A 26,121-nucleotide genomic window follows, 5' to 3' on the forward strand; every position below is an offset into this window, starting at 1 on the left:
GAGGCTCGCTCTAGGAAAGCTAAGGATTTTGGTGGCTGGCAGGTCTGTGTGAGGGTATGAGCAGAATGAACTGTGAAACAAATAAAGACAGAGACGTCTCTACAGGCTCTCTGGAAGTATGAGAAATTCTGTTACAAAAAGGAAGATCTAAAATATCCCTCTTTTCTTAAACAAGCAAATGCAAAACACTGGCAAAATCATGGAGCGTTGAAGAGAAAGGGGCAGAGGGAAACTTGGATGGAATAATTACGGCATAGACATGAGTGGAGGAGTGGGATGGGAGGGGAAGGGAGACAAAGAGGGAGGAGAGGAAAGATGCAAAAAGAAAGAGCAGAGGAAAGAGATATGCCAAAAGGCAAGAGACAAGAAGCAAGAAGCAAAAGAAATATTTGCAGCTAGGCTCTGAAGCTCATTCCCAGCTCTGAGGAAGGTAGGTCAAAGTTCAACAGAAATGAAAAACAGTGTGGCCAGGAAAAGAGAAATTACTCAAAGATTTGAAAGAAACACGAAGATCAAAAGCCCATGAGTAAAAATGAAATGATGCTATCTTTCTTTCATTTTTTTAACAATAAGAAATATTGATAGGAAGGAAAACAGAAGGGTTCACATTCCATAGCTTAATAAAACAAAGTAATAGGAAAATAAGAATGACCTAAAAGTCTTCATAATTGGATTATTAAGAGTGGGATATTAACTGAGGGAAGGATCAAGTGATGCCGTCCATCCATCGATCATAGAGAAGAGAGCAGGGAGATGACTCAGTGTTTAGAGTGCTTGTCAGGCAAACATGAGGACTTAAGCTCTGTCCTTCAGAACACACCTTAAAAGCAGGAGATGGTGGCTAGATTGGAGGAAGTACTAACGGGAGATTCCTAGGGATTGCCGTCCCATCAGTCTGCCCAAATCAGCTATTTCCCAGCCAATGAAGGGACCTTGCCTCAAAAAGCAAGGTAGATCATATTCCTGGGGACACATGAACTTGATCTCTGGCCCCCACATACGTGCACACACACCACAAAACATGAACACAGACACAAAGGAAATAAATACAGATCACAGAACTGTTAGAGTTTTCTAAATGCCAGTGCTACTTGCAATTTGTTTTGTTACAAGTAAAACTGAAAGGAGGCAGAAGAGCTGAGAAGGACCACAACGGCCATCCATTTATTCGGAGTCACTCCCAGTCATTAAAACAGGGGAAAACCAGCTATTGCAGGAAGGAATGCTTGGTAAAGCTGGAGAGGCGGATGGGAAAACGCAAGTAGAGGGCTGTTTAAATTATGAGTTCATCTCTCTTCCCCTCGGGCTTAAGCACTAGCTCCACAGGAAAAGCAGGTTACATACCGGCCAACGGGGCCCTAAGGAAGTGACGTCACATGGTCCTGTGCTCCGGAGTCATTTGTGCCTTCCGTGATTTCGCTCAGTCTACCACATCTTGACCTAGTTTGAAAACTGGGTCAGGCCATTTTTCTTTCTTTCCAAACAGAAGTCTAAAAAGCCCCCTCCCTTCAACAAGTGCATATTGTGAATTGTTTTGTACAACAAGTTTCCATTCTACCTCTTTGGAGATGCTAAGAAAAGTTAATAAAGACAGACTGCCTTGACTCAAAGTCCATGAGTCAGAATCTGGGAAACCAGAGGGAAGGCAGACGTGTGAGTAGATCTCTTGGTCTGGCCCTGGTGTTAAATGGCAGCTCAGTGTCTATACATGTCTCTCTCTGAGCAATGGGAAGGTACAAATGATTCCATTTCACATCAAAGCTTTCTAAGAGAGATACAGAGCAGAAGTGAGGGACATGGAAGAGAAAAAAAAATGAGGGAAGGTACAGAAATAGATCCAGACACGATCACCAGACCACATTGAAAGCCTTTGAGGTGATAGAATAGTAATACAACCGAATGCATTCGGAAGCAGAGCAGAAGAGACCAGTGTGGCTGGTGAGTGATGCGGGGGCCATTGAGGAGGAGTGTGGAGCTGGTCTGAGAGATTGCTGGCTGATGAGCAACTGTGGTCCAAACTGGACCACAAACACCGTTCCCCGTTGTGTTTTTCCACCCAGCTGGTTGGTATGACTACAAGAAAGGTTGTCAGATAAAATAAATGATAATCCATGAACTCTGATTTCAGGCAAATCTCATAATTGCTGTATTTATTCTTTATTTAGATATGTGTCTGGGTGTGGGTACGCCACTTGTGTAGGGACCATGATGGCCAGAAGAGGGCGACAGATCGACTGGAACTGGAGTTACAGAGGGCTGTGAACTGTCCCAGGTGCATGCTGGGAACCACAATAGGGTTCTCTGTAAGAGCAGTGAGCTTGCTTACGGCTGAGCCTTCTCTCCATCCCCCAGCATAACTTTTTAATTGAAATTATGTTCCACACATTTCCTGCCCTTCCTTCCCCTCTTTCTATGCTTGCTGAGGAGATGCAGAAGATGTGTAGGCTGGAAAGACACTGGGGATGCTCAGAATCATTTTGTTCATTCTCAGAGGAGGAAACCAAACGCATGATTGACAGATAATCCAGCCGCAGAATAGCTCAGTATTCTTTCCTTAATATTGCCTAGACATTATTTCTCTTCTATTTTCCACCCAAGCATCATTCAAATCCATCTACTCATGAGGACCATTATCCTTTGCTTGGTTTTTCATTATTTCAAAAGAACACTTTCTTTTTTTTTTAATTAGGTATTTTCTTCATTTACATTTCCAGTGCTATCCCAATAGTCCCCCATACCCTCCCCCCACTCCCCTCTCCCTCACTCCCACTTCTTGGCCCTGACATTCCCCTGTACTGAGGCATATAAAGTTTGCACGACCAATGGGCCTCTCTTTCCACTGATGGCCGACTAGGCCATCTTCTGATACATATGCAGCTAGAGACACGAGCTGGGGGGGGGTACTGGTTAGTTCATATTGTTGTTCCACCTATAGGGTTGCAGACCCCTATAGCTCCTTGGGTACTTTCTCTAGCTCCTCCATTGTGGGCCCTGTGATCCTTCCAATAGCTGACTGTGAGCATCCACTTCTGTGTTTGCTAGGCCCCGGCGTAGTCTCACAAGAGACAGCTATATCAGGGTCCTTTCAGCAAAATCTTGCTAGTGTGTGCAATGGTTTCAGCATTTGGAGGCTGATTATGGGATGGATCCCCACTTATGGCAGTCTCTAGATGGTCCATCCTTTCGTCTTAGCTCCAAACTTTGTCTCTGTAATTCCTTCCATGGGTGTTTTGTTCCCAATTCTAAGAAGGGGCCAAGTGTTCACACTTTGGTCTTCATTCTTCTTTCGCAAATTGTATAATCTACTAATTTTGACCTCTTCCAAATACTTCATACATTTTATCATTCCTGCCACGGTATGCCAGTAGACATGGATATAAGAATAAACAGATATGCTACTATTGAGTATTGAGTAAAAGATGTTTGAACACTATAAACATGGGAAGAACAATTTCAGAAAAAAAGGGAAAATATTGTAAGAAGTCATTGGAGGTAAACATGTTGACATACAGGTGTCTTTGAAAGATGATTAAAGAATTCAGGTAGGTAAAAATAAAAACAATAACCCAAAGATTTATTTGACTTTTTTTAAAATTCAAGTTTGTCAAGTTATACATTTATATTTGATGCAGCATGATTTCATTTTATCAGTTTAGTATTGAAGCTCTGTTCTCATAAGGATAGGTGGACAGGAACAGAAACAACAAGGTTGAGGCCATTTCTCTCAGTCTAAAGCACTCTGTATCAATAAGCAGTCCTTCCGGGTTGTAGTCAAGCCCTGCCGTGTCTTACTCTTTTTGAAGAAGATGCTGTACTTGGCGATTTTTACCAAGGGAAAGGAAAAGGCCCAGAAGACGCAGGATGCTTCTTTCTTGAGATCTATACGTACCTCAGGAACTTAGTGTGCGTCCAAATGAGAGAGAGCTCTGCCCAGGGGAACCTTCTCTTGAATAGACACTATGTCACTCATGTCTGCTTGAGAGTCAGCCGTTTTCATTGTGTTTGAAAGTATGATGGAAATTTGCCAGCCAGTGGTTGTCCAGAGCAAACCAGAAACTCCTGCATACGGTTACAAAAATATGGTTATTCAGTTCCATTTGAGACCCAGCGTTCCCAGGGGCATGGCTATTATTTTTTTCCAAACCACTCCAGTGATTGGATGCCCACTAGTGTTAAAACCCTTCCTCTGTTTCTGTGTTTCCATCCCTAGCTGTATTATAGTCTCACCAAAGACTGCTAACATCTGGATAATGTGTGTGGGCTGTGGGGCACACAAGAAGTTTTAGTGGCTCCCCAGACAAATATTATACAACCATAGTAGAGAATTTTTCGTGAGGAAAATGCTTGCATCTACATAACTTTGCATGTTGTTCTTCAAGCTCAATATTAGGGAATCTTGCCCATGGTACTCCTGAGCCAAAAGCCTGCCACTCCTTAGTGTGACTGTAGAAATCAGGGATTCCTTCAGGAGGCGGGACCAAGATAAGCATTGTTACATGCTCAGTATTTCCCGAACACTCACTGAGTCCTCAGGCAAGCGCTGTGGTGGCCAGGTATTACCACATCTCTCAAGGACTCAAGAGTGTATGGATTGTTATCAACTCATTCTGTAGGAGAGGAAATGGAGATTAACTCTGCTGCTTGGATTCATGCTGTTGAACAGCATGGAGCCTGATGCAGAACTTGTCTCTTCACTAGGCTGGTGGACAGGAGAGATTAGAGTCTGCCTGGGAAAGGACTTAATAGGGGATTGTTAAAGAAGAAAGTGGGTACTCAGGCTTATGGTATGTTCACTTCCAAGGGTAAATCCAGGAAAAGCCTCACTCAAGGCAAAAGCAGAAAGTAAAGAGCACACAGGACCATCCCTATGGGAAGGAGCATGGATGCCTGCTTATGCAAAGGCACATACTTCCTTGACCCCTTTGAATAATTTCCAGAGGAGGGACAGAGCCCATCCCTTAGCGTGAAGCATGTAAACTATAAAGTACTCATTAAGGAAAGGTCCTATCATCATGTGGCTGCCCCCTAGTCCCATGCAGTCGTTCACAAAAGGCACAATATTGGATTTGGGGTTTCAAGGATGGAGGCTGTGGAGATGGTGTAAGGAAGGGGTGGGTCTTAGAGACCATTTTGAAAGGTGTGAGTCCTGATGGCTTCCTCTGAGCTGTTCTGTAGAAGATTAGCCTTGCTGAGTATAGTCTCAAGAACTAACCTGGTGGTAAGCAGAGGCAGAAGGACTTGATATGAAGAGATAACAGTGTCCAAGTACCTTGAAGAACACATCCCATGTTACTGTAAAGAACCACTGGAGCTGAACAATGGTTGTAGACAAGGTTCGAGTCTTAAGGTCTTTCTAGTGACTTGTGATGTTGTGGTTCTCCCATGATTCCCTCACTTCATGCAGAACAATGGTCCATTGGCTTGGTGTTGAGCATGATTAACTTGGTGGTAGACACACACACACACACACATAATTGGAAAGTGCAGAAACAAACAGCATGACTCATGTGCCTCTAGTGATAGACTTTCAGATCGCTTTTTAAAAAAAAGATAGTTTATCTTTTTTATAGTTTATACTTATATTTTAGAGTTAATCTCCTACTCTCTGCTTTCCTCCATCCCTCACTGTCTTTGACTTTCATTCTCTGTTCTTCCTTCTTTATTTCTGATTCATTATCTTCCCACCTGTCTCTTCCTAAGGTCTTTTATTCCTCATTCTTCCATCTACCTTATTGCCATTACTCACTAATATATATATACTGCATTAACACATTTGTTGAGTAAAATCTACTATTATAGATACAAGCATTTGTAACATATGCACCCATCATTTCTATATCCTTGGTTGCAGAGAAAAAAAATAAAAATTTAATACAGCCTGCATTAGTTTCATATATGACTTCCTTTGAACTCCTGATATATTTCAATAAAAGAAAGAAAAAACCCAAGTTCTTCATCTCTCTCAAATAAATTCACAAAAGAGGAACTTTCTCCACCCTGAGCTTACTAAGTACTGAGATGTTTATACCAGAAACTACTTTACGTGGTGTGTGCTCTTTTACTGAATAATCAACAGCACTCTTGTTCTACCCCAGGTGTTCAGGTGTGAGAAATTTCTGAAGCAACATTCTGCACAGAATGGTTCACTTCACTTCATTGTTGAAAAGGAGGTACTTTCCACTGGTAAATAAATCATTTGAATATTTTTTCTGTCTAGAAGTTAAAATCCTGGGTGAATTTTAAGAGCAGGCAATCAGTATGATCCACTGTAGTAAGATTGGAGGGCGTGTAACAACAGCTTTCGGGAACTTTACCTTGCAGGAAGAACTGAAAAAGAGGTCACGGTGGGCAATCTTTATGTATTAAATAGCACACCCTGCTCCAAGAGGGAAAGATAATAAGACAGTAGTGGATACAAGAAATGCATATGATACATTTCTGTTCTGTATTTCTGCAAGGCAAGAGATGGTCTGGAAGTTTTATTATGACATTGGGAGGCTTTGCTTATGTAACTTCACAGCCAGAAAAGAAATCAGACCCCAGCAGGGCTAAGATTTCCCCTGACTTCAAGCCCAGGTAGATAATATATCAAATTCTTCTATTATCCTCCCTGTAACACCACACAAGTTTTTACTCTAGATGTCCCTGGAAAAGACATGACTAGATGCCACATTGCCAAATCCAACTGTCTTCTAGGTAGCCTGGTATCCTATGATTTGTGCCAGGTACTATACTAGTGGTTTGCATGTTTTTTTTTTTTCTTAATTTCTTCCAGGGATAAACATACATACATACATACATACATACATACATACATACATACATTTATTTATTTATTTTTCACATGATAGGAAGGCTCAGAGTTCTATGAAATCCACAAATTGTCCACATTCTTATAGATTCAGGAACAAAAGATGGGTTCAAGTTCCCGTTTTTTTCTGATCTGAACACCTCTCAACTTTCTAGAAATTCAGCTTAAAAACAGCCCATATCTATGCTTAAACAGTCTTTGCCCTTTCCTTGGAACAGCTCTCAGAGAGCATAGATGGTCTGGTCACAGTAGAATCCTGAGCCAGGGTGACTAGGAAGAGTGTGTGTGTGAGTGTGTGTGTGTGTGTGTGTGTGAGTGTGTTTCAGTTCCATCTTGTAGTAAAGTCCAGAGATAAAGTGGTTGAAGTAAGACTTCATGGAGCCAATGGCTACCCTTTGTTTCCCACCACATCATCAGCTGCTAGATACCCATATGCACTCTTTTCTGCATTTAAGATTTCAAACCAAAGCAAAAGCCTTGAGAAATGAGCTCATGGATGTAATGAACCCAGCATTCATGCAAATGAGAACACACACAATGTTTTTCCCAAACAGAGACTCCAGCAGCAGCGTTCATCTCTGGACACCATCCTTTCCTCTTATCACAGCTGTCGTACTTTAACTTGTGGACATAATTGTAAACTTGCATGCTACCAACAATCTCCCAAGTACAAGAGAGGAAAGGGATGGAGAGAGTAGAATGACACACAAGGAAATACATTAGCTAAACAATGAACAGTGTTCCTTTGCAACTGACCATAAGGTTTAATTAGTATGTATACCTTGTATGTTCCCTATTCCATTGCCAATTCTGTCTCAGCTATCCATCTACCAAGTTAGGGTCTAAGTTACAAGATAATTCAAATCTTAAGTAGTGAAGAGCATGGAGATTAGTGAGATATTAATTGCACTAGTATCCACTGTGCAAAACCCCAAACCAAACCAAACCAAACCAAACCAAACCAAACCAAACCAAACCAAACCAAATCAAAAACAACCCCTACTGTTTTTTTCCACTTGGCACAAAAATGCTGTCTCATGGGAAAATCTAGGTTTGAGGAATAGTCTCTCAGTTTAACAGGAACACCACTTCCTCTTGATAATCTAATCTTTCCAGTCACTGTGCTAACTTCTCATTTTGTTCTATTTATCCTGGGACATAAACAACCTGAAATGCCCCAAAGGAAGGTTTTAGCTATGTGAACATATTTATCATCTTTGAATAATTTTGTCCTTAAAAAATCTCAGTTTCCAGGGAATGGGAATGACGATTGAAAAAAAAAATCCATTTGAGTGAATTAGATGGGATTTTTCAGAGATGTTAAAATCATTTTTATTCTTTGGATCTCAAAAGAGTGTCCTCTAGCTACAGAGACTTTGCACCCAATAATCATATCAGGGCGAGAAGGTATTGCTTTCCACCCAACCCTGTAACAGTGTACTCTGTACAGGTCTGTCACTTTCAGTCATGCAATGTCTTGACAAGAGCAGGAAGTTCTTTGAATGTCTTTATTCTTTGGCCTAGATATCAGGTTCATGTTGAGAAACAATGCTGCTTAAACACTGTGAATGTGGATAAAGCACCCCGTGTTTCATAAAGGAACAGAAAGTTCTTGTCCAACTTCACTCTTTTCCAGAGAGCATAACCTTTTGTTTCCTCACCAGTAGGGTATTTCCATCTCCTGGGGATCATCCTAGCCTTTCTGCATGCTTGACACAACTGAGATTTAAGGTTGGTTTCTGTTAAAGGTGACCTCAACATTCAGCAAGCAATATGTACTCCAGTCCAGTGACAATTGGTCAGCTTTGCCGAGAGGGACCTCTCTTTAGCCACATCTTCCTCCCTCCCTGCTTCTAGAGCCAATTTACACATGGCTCTCTTGAGTTCAAAGTGGAGTTGATGGAGAGGAGACTGATAAGTCCCTTCACCACGGGTCTCCTTTTTCTATTGTCTTTTGCTAATAGTCATAGAGCTTAGCATGTAGATCAATGATATAATGCTTACTTAGTATGCATGAAGTCATAAGGTTAAGAACCTAGAACACCCCACCCCACCCACCAAAAAATGGGAAAAACATTGTTATAAGCTCCACTCTTGTGGAGACCTTGGTGAGCATTCTCACAAGACATAGTCCTTCTAGCTAGACTGTAACTTTATAACCATCCACTCACCACTTATGGGGATGTATTTAAAATATTTGATTATATTCCCTACTGCAACTAACTGAGCCCTGCAATAGAAGAAAGTTATAGGTGGAGGAAAAGATGTTAGGTAGGCATCATCTCCAGTTGGTTGCACTTATATTTTGTTCACCTGGTGACTTTACCATCAGAGGCTTCTTTAATCAGATCATTAGATGCTGTTCTCACTTAGTTTGCCAAGGGCAGAGGACTTGTTTCTACCAGGTCCATGTGATAAGCCAAAACTATTTTCAAAAGAAGAGTGGCTTAAAGAACAGGAGATGGTTCACTTCCAGCCCTGGGTTCTAAGCTGTAGGTCTCTGTGAAGACTTGTCAGAGGTTCTACACCACATTCTGTGAAGCCAGAGACCTTTGGCTCAGAATCGCTTCTGTTTGCATTGCTTCCTAGAACAGATGGGACTCCTTCTTATAGTCACCTCTGTTCATGTTGATTGCTTTAGAAGTTTACTCTGAAGGCAATATGCAATGTATATGCCTAGGTTTTTGCTTCCTAATGAGATGGGATTTGTGTGCATTTTATTTTTCTATTTTTACTCATTAAGAAGCCCAAGAACACCGGTCTCCTAGAAAGTCAGTGCAGCGGCAGACCCTTGTACTTAGCAGAGATTATTTTTAAACCATCTTGGTTCATCATCAGAAATCCTGTTTCTTTGTGTTCATATTGTCTAATCAGCGAGGCAACATCACAGAGGAGCAGCATGGGCTGCTGAGATGGCCCTAGACCTTGTATGTGGTAGCTCTCTGCATCTCTTCCTGTACTGGTTGCTGAAACCGCTGCCCTAAATACCCTACAACCAGTCCTGGACTCTGCTGTTTGAGAGTCTGTTGCCTTTACTCACTTCTCTTACCAATTAATGATTTGACTCAATGTTAAATTTTTGACTCAATGTTAGTTCAAAAGGAAATACTTAAAACAGGGAAATAAAAAAATTTCAATACCACTAGACAGCCAGAGGAATAGAATTTAAAGAGAACTTCCAGTTGAGTCTATCAAAAATGGTGACAATCATACTTGTCACTAGCTCTGCTGTGACCAGGAGTAGGTAGCCAGGACATCAGCACATAGCTGATGGCTATGGGACCTCGGGATTGATGTTGTTCTCATGGCCTTTGCTCTGTTTTTCATATCTATGAAACAAATATAGTCTAGATGCAGAAGGTGCCTTGAAAGCACTGCAGAAAGAAACCATGTGGCTTCAGTGACAGAGTGACTGAGCTTAACAAGGTACAGCATGGGGTATGCCTCTTTCTGGTGCTTCGGGAATGCACCTCTTTCTGGTGCTTCATTTTCAGAAGGCACGGATGTCATTTGCTGATGGACATCAAGCCATGTGCTGTACCTGGCCCATGAGGATGCATACACTGTGCAGCCAACACTAGGCCATTGACAGAGAGGAGGAAATAAGGCCCTGTGAGCCAACCCACTAAGCAGCCAGAGTGACCATGAAGTGTTGTAGAAATGAAAGGTCCTGCAGGGTCATTGGATATGTAAGAACAGAGAAAAGGAGTCCAGGGAGAGGCTATCAAAAAGATGGTGCATCATAGGGGTTGTAATGGACGTGGAGTTACAGACAGAAATTTACTGAGAAGCAGAGAAAGAGAGGTGAGACAGACAGCATTTGGAATCCTGGCACTGACAAAATTCCAGGGTATGTTCAGCCTTTCTCCCACAGCTATCCAGGAATGTTACTATTCTACATGGTTGCATAGTCTGCCAGACTTAAGGCTTGGCCCCAAAACATGGTAGCTTCATCAGCCATGGACACAGATCCAGGCCCTAAAAATGTTCTAAGTTTTTGTAAATACTCCCATGCAAAACAAGCGAGGCTAATTTTACATTTTTTTTTAATTTAAAGTATTACTTTTTAGCAGTCATGCATTTGGTTCAGTTATTGTACATCATCAAGATTCTGTCTGAGATCTGCCTGAGCGATTATCTTTGATTTTGTCATGAATAAGAGTGCGGGCTGTAGAGACCACATGTACGGAGTCCCACACAGACATGGAAAAGGAACACATGCAGGTCTACATTCATGGTGCAAAGGTTGCATTCTTGGAAGCAAAGATATAAATAAATAAATAAAAAAGCCAAGCAAGAAAGTTTTGTATGGATACAACTATGACTCTTTAATCATGTTTTCAAGATTGGGTATACATTTTTATTTTGTTCAACTATACTAAAATATGGCTAAAGGCACAGTAGTAATAGTTAAGGAAAATTAAATGCAGTATAAAATGACAGCTAAGTCTAATTCACCAATTTTAAAACTCTTTTAAATATACTTAATCTTTAATTGACATTCAATTATTGTAGATTTTTGCGGAATATGTGACATCTCATGTGCAGTATGGCTTACTAAGTTGAAATCTTTTTTTCCCCTGAAATAAAGACAGGGATACCTTCAGATTGTATTAATTTTAGTAAACAATCACGTACCTTTAAAAACCCATTCTTCTTTCCTACAATACCTCCTGGCTTCAATTATCCCTTCCTCCATCCTTCCAGTCTCCTTCCCACTTCCCCTCTCTCCCAGATCCACTCCTCCTATTTCCCTTCAGAGTTCCAGGGATATCAACAGAATACAGCACAACAAGATACACTAAGACTAGGCATAAACCCTCATATCACGACTGGACCAGGCAACCTAGTAGGAGAAAAAGGGTCCTAAGGGTAGGTGAAAGAGTCAGAGACACCCCGATTCCCACAGTTAGGAGTCCCATAAACACGAAGCTAACAATCGTAACATACGTGGAAAAGGGGAAAAATAGATCTGTCTTTATACTGTTTTGTTATATCAATGGTATTACTTTTAAAGATAGGTTTCATGAAATTAAAAGGAATTGGTTTATTCCACTCAGTACCTAATGCCCTTTGGTCTGACCTAGCCAAGGTTCTCCAAAGGAAATCAACATCGTTCAAATAGAACCATATGAGCTACTGCCCCCTACTGTCCTGCAGTTATTTATCACATTCGGAACCTTTCCCAGTGGCAAAATTCCCTCCATGATAATTTACTTTCAACAGATCTTTTGACATACGTGGCATGCCAAGACATACTGGAGAGTTAAAGAATTCTGTTATAAAAGGGGATAGCTGTGGTACAACTCTCTAGAAAAATGTCCTAAATATCTAGAACTTGGGTCCAGTGTAGTGCATGTATGTCATCGACTCTAACACTCCCATGAGGCAGGAAGTATTATGGAATAATAATGGAAGCAACTGACCTTTTAAAAGTGACTGCGATAATACATGGCAGAAGTGAAACTCAAATATCAGATTCCTCTGATTGTTGGTTGTGTCCTATGATGTGCATGCTGCCTCCTGGAAGAGGATGACAGAGGTCTGACTCTTAGCAGTTCTAACCTAGTCACATGACACATAGTTCCCCACATTTGCCCTTTGTTGAAAAGCAACTTGAAAAGAAATACAGATGCTTATATCCTTATATACAACGAGCTTATTATATCCTAATGGCCCTATCCACATTGAGAATGTACCCTACTGAACACCACAGCTTAGCAGTATGATATCCTGTTGAGTGTTGGTGGTTGTTCTATGTGGGTCATTGATTCTCTCCGGCATAGAAAGCCTGAATAAATATTAAAATTCAAAAATGAAAGTATGTGATTTCTACTGAGTATTTTCTACTTTGCATCATTGCAAAGTCAAAAAATTGTAAAGTTCTAAGTCAAATTATCCTAAGTAAGAGGCTTGTCACACACTAGGTTGGCATGGTATATGGCTCAAATAAGGTAATGTGCAGGGCCCTCATTGCCAGGAGGGTTAGTTTATGGAGAATTCCTAAGAACTGGAGTTCCTACAGCTGGAAAGTGTCATCATCTAAGAGAACCTTGCTGTAGAGGATGGGCAGGATAAAGGCTGGCTTTGATGGCCTACCTCTCAGCTGTGTGAATATCCCTTTTGGCTTCACCCTGGAGGTCCTGGAATTGTGACAACCATGGCAAATACTCTTTCCCCCAGCAAGACAAAGGGCATCCAAGAATTGGGTTCAGCCCATCCCCTTCTAACCATGCCACTACCAGTAGCACGTCTAGACGATGACTGATTACCTAGGTGTGGTAGAAGAAGGGAGGGAGACACATTGTCACAGATGTATGTAGAAGGACAAGGTTGCAAAACTTCATTGAAATTTTGGGAACCAAGATGGAGGGGAAAAAAAAACCCAGAACAAACCCAAAAGAATAACATGTAACTTCCCTGAGTTGATGATGGACTTTCAAAAGTCCCACAAAGAAACTTTCATGTCCTGCCAAGTGGGTGGAAACTGAGCAAAAGTGATGACCGACTGCAGGCTCCAGTGGATCCTTAGGGTTTTTTTCCCTATTGAGTCAGGAATGAGGCATTTGGAAGTCCACTGAGGCCCTGGAATAGACTGTGAGACCTACTAACAGTTGGAGAGCTCTGTAAAGGGTCACATGGTGAGGTTCCAGACTACAGTGTGAATATTTGGGTGATGGTGTAGACATGAGAAACATTTGAGGGACAGAGGCAAACAGTTTCATCTGGTCAGACGGGAAGTGCACCCACTGAAACCAGGAGTTCTTGTAATTGTTTGGCAGCAATGTGTGTGGATGTGCTAAGACTGACCACAGGGCATCGCTACTTCTCAGGGTAGAATGTAAGAAAGTGTAAAGATGCCAGAAAGCACCATGAGTGGCCCCCAGTGCCACAGGTTCAGGTCAATCTCATCCATACAGAACTTGTCTAAAAAAGATTTAGTACCAGTCATTTAGCTCCTAGTTAGTGTTTTATGGTATCCTGGTAAGAAAACTTTAAGCTACCTTTTGGGTCTGGATTTTGATGCTGATGTTAGAATTTGAGGTATATTTTTATAGACCTTTTGGATTTTCTAGTGCCCAGAAAACTTGAATCCAAGGTAGTAGAGCAACTAAAAGTGAGAAAAGAAAGATGTCATTGTGGAAGATGTGGTAAGTTTTCATTAATGAGTTAGATGACAGGATCCAGTCCCTTTGGCAGAAGATAGGGAAAGCATGGTGTATGCACATAAACACAAACACACACACACAATTTGGCAGCAAGTTCTGTAACTTGGCTGCTGTCACACCACAGCAGCTAGAACATTTCTGGTGCTAGGAAATTCTCTGAGGTTTAGAGACAGCCTGTGTTAGTCAGCTTTTCATTACTGTAACTATATCTGAGATAAAACAATTAACATTTTATTAGCTCCTTGAAAAATTTGATCATAGTCAGTCCCGTCTCCCAACTCTTCCCAGATCCACCCCACCATATCCACCCAACTTTGTTCTCTCTCTCTCTCTCTTCTCTCTCTGTCTCTCTCTATCTCTCTTTCTCCCCTCCTTCCATAATTTCTAGTTTGTGATGGGTTATTATATTTTTAGACTTCCATTGGAACATGTTTGACTTACCAAGGATAACACTCTTAAAGAAAATTGACTCTCTCTTTCCCAGCAGCCATCTATTACAAATAGTTCCTTGACTAGAGTGGGATTTCATCTCTCCCTTCCTTCTCCATGGGATTTAGTCTGGCTTGAGCTTGTATGGGGCTTGTACATACTGTCACAATCTCTGTATTCATTTCTAAATTGTGTTCAGAGGACACTGTTTTCTTGTATTCAAACCCATGGCTTCTGGCTCTTGAAATGTCTCTTCCCCTTCCTCTGAAATGATTCCGTGAACCATGGGAGGAAGGGGTGTGAAATAGATATCCCATTTAGGGAAAAGCCTTCTGTAGCCTCTTACTCTCTTCACCTTAGATAGTTGTGGGGTTTCATGTTAATAACTATGCTCTGCAAATGGAGGCTTCTCTGATGAAGGCAAAGAGATGCTTTAATGTATGGGTATAGTTGGAATTCCTTAGAATTCCATTTAAATCTACATCTACTTATTAGAATATTAACAGTAGGTTCTTCCATAGGGCCTATGACCTGTGTGGCCACAGGTTCTCAGTCCGGTGATGGTGCTGGGTCTGGGTTTCACCTCAAGGAGTAAATCAGATCAGAAGGTGGTTAGTTACTCACATAATGTTCATACCACCACTGCACCACTGGGGATGTCTGCTGAGGACAGATGTTACTGAAGCTCACAGGGTTCAAGGCTGGGTAAGACTGATGATCATTTTCCTTTTCTTGTAGTGTGGAGTGCATCACATCTTTCTGCACCATGAAAGCTAGCCAGTAGAGAGGTGACCCCTCGGTCAGAAACAGCTTGATGTATCCATGGTCTGGGTCTCAAGTGTGTGGTGTCTTCAGTAATAGGGGATTTGATTGCTATCAGGTTCTGGACGGTAACCAATAATTTTTATAATAGCCTGTAATGTTCAAGGGTCTATGGTACCTCAGTGGCTAACAACTCTGAAAAAGGTAATCCATTCCTGGCACTAAAGTATTTATTTATTTATTTATTTATTTATTTATTTATTTATTTATTTATTTATCTTGTAGTGTCTAGTAGGAGCATCATTGTCCTAATATGGGGGCAACTCCATTTTAACTCTTTTCATCTATGTTTATACATACAGACAATGCAAATTTTATTGGACAAAACTAGTTTGGATCATGATTTTGTAAACTTAAGTCCAGAAAAGATTGTTTCTCTTGTGATAGCACAGCACAGTGGGGAGTGTGTGGTAGAGACAAGTGTTCACTTCATGGCTGATATTCAGAAGAGAAAAAGGAAAGAATTGGACCCTTCTATCTGTGTTCAGAACATACCCCTAAACTAAGTGTGACTCAACCTAAATGTGACTCATTTCAAATCCACTTGAACACTGACTTCTTGGCAGTGTTGTTCAGAATTAGGTACCAGTAACAGTAACATATCCAGCTTTACCAGATCCTTCGTGCATATTGACTGACTGACTCAGTGGATCCTTACTGCCAATTTTCAAGCTCCAGGTAAGATCAGATGTTTCTGAGTTTTGCTTTAGGAGTGCAAGGAAGGACACTTGAGGAACTGGTAAAATGTAACAAGATATCATGTATTCTGGCACTAAGCAGTCCCTCTACTCTGAGGCCCATTGAGCAAGGCCACCTCTAGTTTCTGTGCATAGCTCACCTTCCCTGTGTGGCTTTTAATGTCCAATATTCTCTTCCTCTCCAACAGAAGATGGAGGCGGTCTTTTATCTACTGCTCTCAATGAAGGCCCAGTGGTGCAGACTCTTTGCTGATGCAGGTCTCTCTCAAGAAGGGTCCAAATGGATTCCACAAAGCCTAACTGTAGATGAAGCTGTACTCCTACTCGGCTCTGTCTGTCCTCCATCAGTGCTGAGCTAGACCCTTGCTGCCTAGCCTGACTTCTTGCCTTTGTCTCCTTGCCTTTCTCTCCCTGTATCACTTTTAGGAATGACCCTCTCCCCCACTTTTACCATCCTGGTGATCTTATCACTCTCCCAGCTTGTGTCCACTGGGAGAGTGTCCACTTTGTCAGTTACTGGGATATCTAGAGCACAGCTATGTAATGAATTCTGATTTTTCCTATGTATTTTGGGGGGAGGGCTCATTCAGATATGAAGATAAGGTCTCTCTCTCTCTCTCTCTCCTTCCTCTATTTTTCTCTTCATGCTTGTGATTTAAGATGTGAGCTTCTAGCTTGTTGCTTCAGCCACCATGTTTGCCAATTGCCACCCTTTCTCACCATGATGGTGAAGGACTCCTTCTGAAATCATAAGCCAAGTGAACCCTTCCTTCTGTAAGTTGCCTTGGTCACAGAAACAGAAAAGTAACTGTACTCTGACCTGTTATGAATATAGTACAGAAAAGAGCTGACAGTGGAAGATAGGACCCAAGTTGAATCACTCAGTTTGGGTTACTTCAGTCAAACTTATTAAACCAATGCTGTGAATCTCAAACTTCATTCTTTGTGATTATTACCAAAAAATTTGCTCTGCAAGTGTAGGAAGATAGGAAATGAACACAGAACAAAATTTTCTGAAGGATTCCCAGATAATTTTGTTGCTTCTATGCCTGGACTATATTGTGAGAACTGAAGGCCACAGTACCTTCACTTGTCTAGCTTGATTGGTTTAGAGGAGTGAAATTAAGGCTACTGACTGCTCAAGGCTGGTCCCCACAAGAACATCTCAGTTCAGACTGCTGCAACAAAGTGTCATGGACCATAGAAATGGATTCCATATGATTCAGGAGGCAGGAAGTCTGAGGGCAGGGTGACCCTCTAGTCAGTTCTAGTGAGTCTTTCTTGTGGGTTTTAGGTTGTTAACAGCCCACTGTATCCTTACATAGAAAGAGGATTGCAGAGCCCATTGGGGGCATCCTTTATACCAGCCTTACCCTCAGGAACTAAGTAGTTCCCCAAGCCCCATTTCCTATACTATCCCTTTTGGGTAAGAATTTGAACATAGGATATTTGGAGAGAGTGGAATAGATAGTCAGCCCACTGCAGAGGACAGACCTAGAGTCAGACACTACATTCTGTAGAAGTCCTTGCCAATGTCGATTGCTCATCTACTGAGGAATTGCACAAAACCATTGAGGGTTCCATCCATGAAGGGTGGTAATGTCACCCTGTGAGAAAGCCACACTAAGCCACAGGCTGTGATGCAGACCATTATCTGGGCAGTGTGTGTACTTTTGTGTGTATGTGACTCATAGCTCAATGCACTGGAGGTGAAAGAACTCCGCACACTGGTTGAGAGACTGGTCCTGTGGCTTCTGGTAATGAGTAAGCAGTAAGTCAGCTTTAACCTCAATTTGAGCCACTGCCAAGAGAGATCTGAGTCCATTTGACACTCTACCTACTTTTTATTTAATGACCTGTTTGTACACAACTAGAAGACAATAGTTTTCTAGGAAAATGGCATATGAGAACTTAGATTGGGTATTTGACAAGGGTTCTGGTTTGTTGAATTAGGACCCTAATGTCCCTAATATAAGAGGTCCTTGGAAGAACTACTATGGTTTTGGAAACTGAATAGAACTCAATAGTGTGCCATTTCTGAATAATTGTTCTCATACAGAGACCAAGGTAAAGGCCTGTTGCCTTCTTGGGAGGTCTTGGCCCTGAAGAGATTGGGATTCAACTTGAAGGGTATGTTTAGTCTGGGTTTGAAGAGTTTTGTATTGAGGGCTTGGGCCCCAAATGTCGTGGTGTTCGGAAACAGGGTCTTTTGGAGGTGACTGGGTGACTCTAACTTCATCAATAGATTGACCATTAAGGGAGTCACAGCTTAATTGTCTATTGGGAATTAGTAGCAGCTAAAGGAATTGGGGCCTCCTTGGAAGAAGGAGAACATTTAGGGGTTCCCTTGATTTTCCCGTCCCCTCCCTCTGTTTGCTTCCTGGCCACAATGAGGTGGATAGCCTCCTCTAGAACATGCTGTGATGTTTCAAGGATAGACCCCCAAAGTGACTGAGTCAACCATAGACTCAAACCTCAAAAGCCATAATCCAAAATAAGCCCTTCATCATTTAAGTTGATTCCTTTCAGGTATTTTATTATAGTAACGGAAAGCTGACCCAGAGAGAATGGGGTGGGGGCAATGCTGCCTTTTGGATTGGGTCAAATAATGCATTCTGGGCAGGACTTTCCGAATTGTATCCTCTCTTGTGGACTATGACAACAGATATTGAAGTAACTTGCTATGGTTATGAAGGCAATGATGCTGTAAAAGAAGCCCTGAGGGCAGGTTTGAATTGTTCTACAGAAATCATGCCCATCAAGATTAATCTAATAGCTCTGCCCAGGTATGTGATGAAAACAAGGACACTGGGGAGGACAGAAGGCCTCTCTGTCCTCAATCAGGCTATGGCAGTCATCAAAGATAAGATTGAGGAGAAGAGGGGAGTGTTCACAAGAAACTCAAGAAGAACGAAGACCAAAGTGTGGATACTTCATTCCTCCTTAGAATAGGGAACAAAACACCCATGGAAGGAGTTACAGTGACAAAGTTTGGAGCTAAGATGAAAGGATGGACCATCCAGAGACTACCCACCCGGGGATCCATCCCATAATCAAACCCAGACACTATTGCATATGCCAGCAAGATTTTGCAGAAAGGACCCTGATATAGCTGTATCGAGTGAGGCTATGCCAGTGCCTGGCAAATACAGAAGTGGATGTTCACAGTCATCTATAGGATAGAACACAGGGCTCACAATGAAGGAGCTAGAGAAAGTACCCAAGGAGCTGAAGGGGTCTGCAACCCTATAGGTGGAACAACAATGTGAATTAGCCAGTACCCCCAGAGCTCATGTCTCTAGCTGCATATGTAGCAGAAGATGGCTTAGTCGGCCATCATTGAGAAGAGAGGCCCCTTGGTCTTGCAAACTTTATATGCCCCAGTACAGGGGAAAGCCAGGGCCAAGAAGTGGGAGTGTGTGGGAAGGGGAGCAGGGCACGGGGAGGGTATAGGGAACTTTTGGGATAGCATTTGAAATGTAAATAAAGAAAATATCTAATAATAAAAAAAGAGGGGAGTGTTCAGTGTTCAGATGGAGCCCAAAGTGGTCACAGATACAGATGAGACTGAACTTGCAAGGCAGCTGGAACGGCTTGAGAGAGAAGATGCAGAAGTGGATGGAGACGATGATGCAGAAGAAATGGAAGCCAAAGCTGAAGATGAACATTTTGGAAAACAGTCCAATTTACAGAGTATGAAGCAGCCCTTCCTGGCTGCAAACCCTAGACTTGAAAGTTTTCCAGCATTGGAAACTTCAAAGCTGAATATTTTTATTTCCAAGTATTTAAGAATTCAACAAGCCAGAATCTAAATGCCCTCCTTCGTGTCAGCTGTTCTCACACAGTGGCTCTAACACCTCAAGCATTTTGTAAGGGAGTGGCTTGATTTGACCAGAGACAAATCTTCAACAGCAGTCCTAATATTGGGCTTTTCCATTTCACAAGTCTCTGGAATGGCACCCTTATGGTTCAGAGATTTACCAGGGGCTCCAAACACAAACAATCACAATCTTTCTTTATAAAATGTATTCAAGCGAACATCAAATAAATTTCTGGGATATTTTTTAAAAATGCATAATTGTATTTGCTCTTTATTGAAAACTGTACAAACATTTTATTTTCCACAACAGCTCTTTTTAATCACACTCGAAAAGAAGCTAAGATAATCAGTCGATTTGGGGAAAATTTAAACAGTTAAAGAATTAACTCTTTTCTATGTGGTGGACTGGGAACACTGACTGCTCCTCAGATGGCTCGCCAGCAGCAAGCTGAGCTGCAAGCTGAGTTTACCCAGCACTGGGCTCTCCTGTACCCGCCCAGAAAAACTTGCGCACGCGCCTTAGCGTCCTACTGCTGTTTGTTAGTTTCCATGGCTACGAAGCCCCTCAGGGTAGGAGAGTAGGAAAATGAAGCTTAAGAGCCTCTTGCTTCGCTATTACCCACCAGGTACGGGGTTCCCACGAGTGGGCCCTGGCTTCATATTCTGGGATGGTCTGGGACGAAGGAGGGGGCGGGGTCGCGAGGAAGGGCTCTGAGTAGCTGGGTCTCAGTGACCAATTGGGACAGGTAGTTAGAGCTCCCCAGTCTGGGTCGCCCACCTTTTCATACGCCGACTACTGTTCCTTAAAATCCTTTAAGTGACTCTTTGAGAAAGTCTTTAAACTTTTAAATGCTTTCTAGTAAGTCATGAGTTTGAGGAGGGAGGGGCTGAGGGGTAGTGAACAGTGTCGCCCTGGGACACTCTTTTCTGGAACGACAGAGATGAACCTCCTGTTATTTTAAAGTCTTAATGATCAAGTTAAAGCGAAGGACACATGAAAAGAAAAACTCATACTCCCCTGAGCGCGCCACCTTTGTCACCCTCTCCAGTCTGCTACAGTAGGAAATCAGTTTATGATATGAACCTACAAGGTAACCTGCTTGCGCCTCGCCATGCGCCTTTAAAGAAGGCCAGAATCCTTGATTCCAGAGTGGTGATTGTGAAATAAGCCCACGAAATGCTGCTGTTTTAGAGTAGGGCATGCTTTTCTGGTGGTCATAAGTTATGTGTTGGGGAGGAGGGGGGTTGCTCACCATGAGAGAATAACTGAAATCCAACTTGTTGAGGACAAAATAGGAGGAGAAGAACTCTCAGCTTCTAGAAACTCAAATTAAAAATAAAAGGGTCGGGGGTGGGGTGGGGAGGGCCACAGTGAGGAACGTTATTTTCTGACCTCTGCACACATGTTCTGTGGCTCTCATGTGTGCGTGTGCACATACACATACCATAAATGAATAAATGTAATTGACAACAAAGTCCTTAAAACTTGACTCAGGGTAATGGCTGACTACAACGGCAGAGATTTCTGAGTAGAGTAAATGAATTCACTTTGTACTGATTTAAGCAGGACAGTTTTAAGGGTGTGAACTTGAGGAATCTCAGGGCACGTTGTCTCGTTTGCCTCAGCAAAGCAGCCAACATTTTTTAGCCAAAATGTCTAATATTCAAGACTGTTATTTCTTTCTTTGAGGCCATCCTGATTTTGTTCCTTTTGTGCTTTGTCCCCTGCCAGCAGGTCATAGGTTCAGCATTTTGTATTTATTTTCTTCAGAAGCTACACAGACTCCCCTGACACCACTTACTGCTCCTTTCTGCTCAGTCTTTTACATCTATCAATAAATTCTATCAGCTCTACTTCCAAAACATTTGGTGAATCTCTCAGTTCAGCCCTCTTTCCCCTCCCAGTTCGACTCAGCATCCTTTCCATTTGCTGACATACTCCAGCCCCGTCCGTCTCTTGTTGGAAAACTTCAGGGTCTGCTCAAGTGCTTTCTTGGCTTTGAGTCTCATCTACCGTTTGCCAGTAGAATCTGAACCCAACACCTCCAACAATCGCCTAGTATGTTCCTGTTAGGCTTAGAATAAGATCTACAGTCTTAAAGAAATGGCCCAGGCTGCTCTGTCGACTTCTAGAACTTTACTCTCCGCCATCTCTATAGTTTAGGTCTCTGACCTATTTTTCTAAAACTTACAAGAAGGCCTGTCATGCACTGTCTCCCTTCTGGACAGAGCTTCCCCTAAACCTCACAATGCCTAGCTTCTCTTTACTTTGTTTCAGCCAATGTAACTAACCCAGAGAAACCTACCTTTTCCACATCTCTTACTGACTTCCTGTATAGCATTTTTTTTTTTTTTTTTGCTTTTGTTGTATTTATCATGACACTGTGATGGTTATTTTTTTTCTTAACTGGACACAGCTAGAGCCATCTGGGAAGAGGGCATTTCAATGAATAATTTTCCCTGCACACCAGATTGGCCTATAAGCAAATCCATGGTCTTTTTCTTAATTAATGATTGATATGGGAGGACCATTATGGCTGGTGCTAACCCTGGGCAGTTGCTTGGACTGTATAAAAAAGCAGGCTGAGCAAGCCATGCAAAGCAGGCCGGTCAGCAGTGTTCCGCCCTGGCTCCTGTCTCTGCTCCTGCTTGAGCTCCTGCCTGGACTTCCTGCACTGACAGACGGTTATAGGTATGCATAAGCCAGAGAAATCTAACCCTCTCTCCCTCCAAAGTTGCTTCTAGTGATGGTGTTTGTCTAGGAGAGAGTCTGATAAATGATCACCTCACTTCCATCCCTCAGCTGTGGAGCTCAGGCTAGGAATGTAGGCTCTGAAGCCTGAGCAGCCAATTCCCAACACATTAGACATTTTCTTTGGGGTGAGTCGATTGGATACATCAAGTTGTCAGTCAACAGCACTTACCTCACACTTCTGCTGACTTTTCAGATGCCACCTTTGTTGTCCCTTCCCTTCAGTGCAAGGCTGCTTTGAACTTCGCCAAGTCCTCTGACCTTCTCCTTTCTGTCTTTAGCTCCTTTCCTGTTTACACTGTTACCGTGCTCTGGAGTCATGTACTGACCTCCATGTTTCTGAATCCACTCGTTATGTCTCAGGGTGGGGGCACAGAGGTCCTTGTACTCGAAGAGAAGCACTGAGAGATCCAGGTATGTTAATCACACAGGGGTGTCTCCTCAGCGGAAGAGATAAAGTCAAATACCTGAACTCCATCCAGAAACCCGAGAGTGGATTTTGTTAACAACTTGGTGGCCTCTTTGCTATCTGTGGAAGCAGACTTCACTCAGATTCCCCTAAATGGTTATTTCAGACTCTCTGCTCCGAAGACCATTACTCATCCTTAGGGGAGACGTCTGTCACACGTACTTTATGGTCTGCTGGCTTCTGTGCTGTTGGTCAGAGACCACATTAGATTCTAGGCTTTTTAGCTATAGACCTCACCCTCATGGCCACTTACATTTTGTGAAAGAGTTTCGATGCACTCACACCTTAAGCTTTATTGTGCATCTGGAACTGGACTGATTGGTTTGACTGTTGCCTGGAAATTGTGCTGTGTTTTAAAATATGCTGACAATGAGCTGGCACCAGACTCCCCAAGGTCTGATCCAGGTTGATGAAGTCAGCCTGCACAGGGGTTTTCATTCTTACCTCTTTGTGTGATTCACTTTCCTGTCTGGCGCCCAGAGGGAGCCCCTCAATCACAGTCATGAGCAGCAGACAGCGGGATGAACATGGCTACTCTTTGGTTTCTAAGATGAGCACTCTGCCACCCTTTCACTTCACTGTTACTCCTTGCTCTGTCCCATTGGCTCCTCTCTCTTAGTTTGGAATGTTCCAGACCTCTGACTTCAAACTTCTCTTACTCATTCGCATTCATTTGCTGGACATCTTCACCTATTCTCAAGGCTGAGAAAGCACCCTGAGTGGTCCAGCGCACCTAGCTATCTGACATCTTCATAGGCACGTCCAGTGTAAACATGGGATAAGTTCCTCATGGTCTCTCCCATCTCAGCTGCAGCTTTGGATCTAAACTAGCTCAGGACAAAGACTGGGACTCATTCCTATTTGCCCCCCACCCATCCCATCATATCTTGTTTGATAAGTAATTCTGTCAGTTTATTTATTTTTTCTCTCTCTCCATGCATCCATGCATCCATCCATTCATCCATCTATCCATGCATTCATCCATCCATCCATCCCTGTCTCTGTCCCTGTCTTTCTCTCAATATCCACCTGATTTAATATTATCCCAATATTACACCGGTATTAATAGATATCAGAAACCTCATTCATTACATCAGTTTCTCTATTACTATAGCTTCCACCTTGCCCCATGTCAGCAGAGCGACCTGGTGACTGCTGAAGTGTCCATCTGAACAATTTCTTCTGCTGCTCCAGCTCCTCACACACTTTTGTTTATTTTTAAGCTCAAAGGCAAAGGGCCATTTGGTCCAGGCTCCTGCAGGACCTCATCCTTCTGCCTCTCTAGTAACAGCAGTCCGTTCTGTGTGCCTTGGTCCAGCTGGGTGTGGCCGTACTCAAGCGTCCCTGAGGCTGGTGCTACTTTTTACTGAAATATTTTTTTCTGTGGTCATTTGCTCAGCAGGTATTCGCAAGCTTTTAGCCCTTTCCTCAAAGGTATATCAAGCGAAGCTTAGATAGCGTCTCTTTCTGCAAAGTTCCATCTTCCCAAGGTAGTTTCCAGACGTTTGATTTTATCACTCACCCTACCACACCCCACCCCACCTCACCCCAATATACTTACTTTTTACTGTTTTTTTTTTTTCTTGCTTATCCTTCCCCACAAGATAAGAATTCCAGTAAGGACTTTGCCTACTCTGTTTATCATCTATTTTCAGCAGCTACATAGAGCTTGGCGCATAAAATATCCAGTCACGTGTGTGTTGAATAAGCTAGCTTGGTGAGGTGATATGCAAGGATGATATTGAAACTTTAGCTGAAATGAGACTAGAACAGAGAAATCTGATCTCTGCTTGACCCAGCTCTGACAGTCAATATTCTAGCAGGAGTCTGAGACTTATCGCAGGCTGCAGAATCTGGCCTGCAATGCTTGATTTAATGATTTTTTTTTTTTTTTACTGAGGCCTCATGGTTGAGCACAATTAGATATTTATGACTTTTTAAATTCCAATCCTTGGGGTGGTATTTCATATGCAAGTTTTCCATACTACTGAATAGCAAGTGGGTGTTTTAATAACATTACCATAAGGGATAAAAATGCTCGACACGGAATGCTTCCTGTACTCCATCAGGTCTATATAGAGAACGGTTTTGTTTAGCCTTCTGCGGCTCTCGTTTCAGTTCTCCCACTTATAAGTCTGGGATAGCCTTCTGTTAGCATGTACTAAATCAAACCTGTCCCGACCTAAATACCTGATGACCAAGTGCACGCAGCAGGATGTGGCTGAGCCAACGTAGATCATTTCCTGCTGGTGCTAGTCACGTGCGTTGGTTCACCAACCAATAAGATTTTGGATTTTTGAAATTTAGGTGCTGACTGAGCCTTTCCACCAATTATCTATCAGCCTTTGTCTCCTTTGTTTTGGTCAGGATTAAATATACAACAGTTAAACTGGCCAAGGTTCCCATCACTTCCAAAGCTTCAGCTGTTCTGAGTAAAGAATACGACCATTTCTTGATGCATTGGTGATGTATGAGGGTAGAGGCTTCTTTCTGAAGTGTGTTCAGAATTATGCTTACTGTACAGTGACTGACAACCAGGAGAAGATGAAGACTACTGAGGTCTGGATACAAATCACTGAGGGGAGATGTACACTAACAGCATCGTTTTCTGTGTTTTGTTTATATATTCTCTGTAGCTCCAGTTGGAGCTCAGTAGCTGTGAGAAGGGCAAACACACCTGCCTTGACACTTTACCACAGCGACACAGCCAAATATGCTCATTTTAAATATGCTCATTTTGAAGGACTCAAGATAAGTTAGTGAACAGAAATAGAAGCCAAGCAGATCTTTTGAAAAATTCATTTGCTAATTTTAAAAAATCATTTCCTTAGGACTCTAGGTTGTATAATGTGGGTGCCAACTTCTATTTTCCCCAATCTTGAAGGCACAGATTATTGTATTACATATCTGTCCTCATAGCAATGGTTCTCAACTTAGCTAATGCTGCGGCCATTTAATACAGCCCCACATGTTGTGGTGACCCTTGACCAAAAAATGATGTTTTTGTTGCTACTTCATAACTGTACTTTTGCTACTGTGGGGCACAGTAATGTAAATATTGGTGTTTTCAGATGGTTTGAGGCAACTTCTCTGAAAGGGTCATTCAACCCCCAAAGGGATTGCGACGCACAGATTGAGAACCTCTGCCTTA

The 26,121-nt window shown here is 42.3% G+C and overlaps 1 protein-coding gene across 2 annotated transcripts in view; it reads left to right on the forward strand.

Annotated features, from left to right (window-relative positions):
* The first annotated feature begins 20,295 nt into the window (after window positions 1–20,295).
* Window positions 20,296–26,121, forward strand: part of Daw1 (dynein assembly factor with WD repeats 1) — a 70,004-nt gene continuing 64,178 nt past the window's right edge. For both annotated transcript variants that reach the window (XM_021166469.2, XM_021166479.2), the window contains exon 1: window positions 20,296–20,375. In XM_021166469.2, the coding sequence (XP_021022128.1) occupies window positions 20,336–20,375 (40 nt within the window). In that variant the 5' untranslated portion in view covers window positions 20,296–20,335. The remainder of the gene's footprint in view (window positions 20,376–26,121) is intronic.

Source organism: Mus caroli, unplaced genomic scaffold (genome assembly GCF_978045245.1).
Source record: "Mus caroli unplaced genomic scaffold, Mus_caroli_1 scaffold_1, whole genome shotgun sequence".
In the NCBI taxonomy this organism is placed as follows: domain Eukaryota; kingdom Metazoa; phylum Chordata; class Mammalia; order Rodentia; family Muridae; genus Mus; species Mus caroli.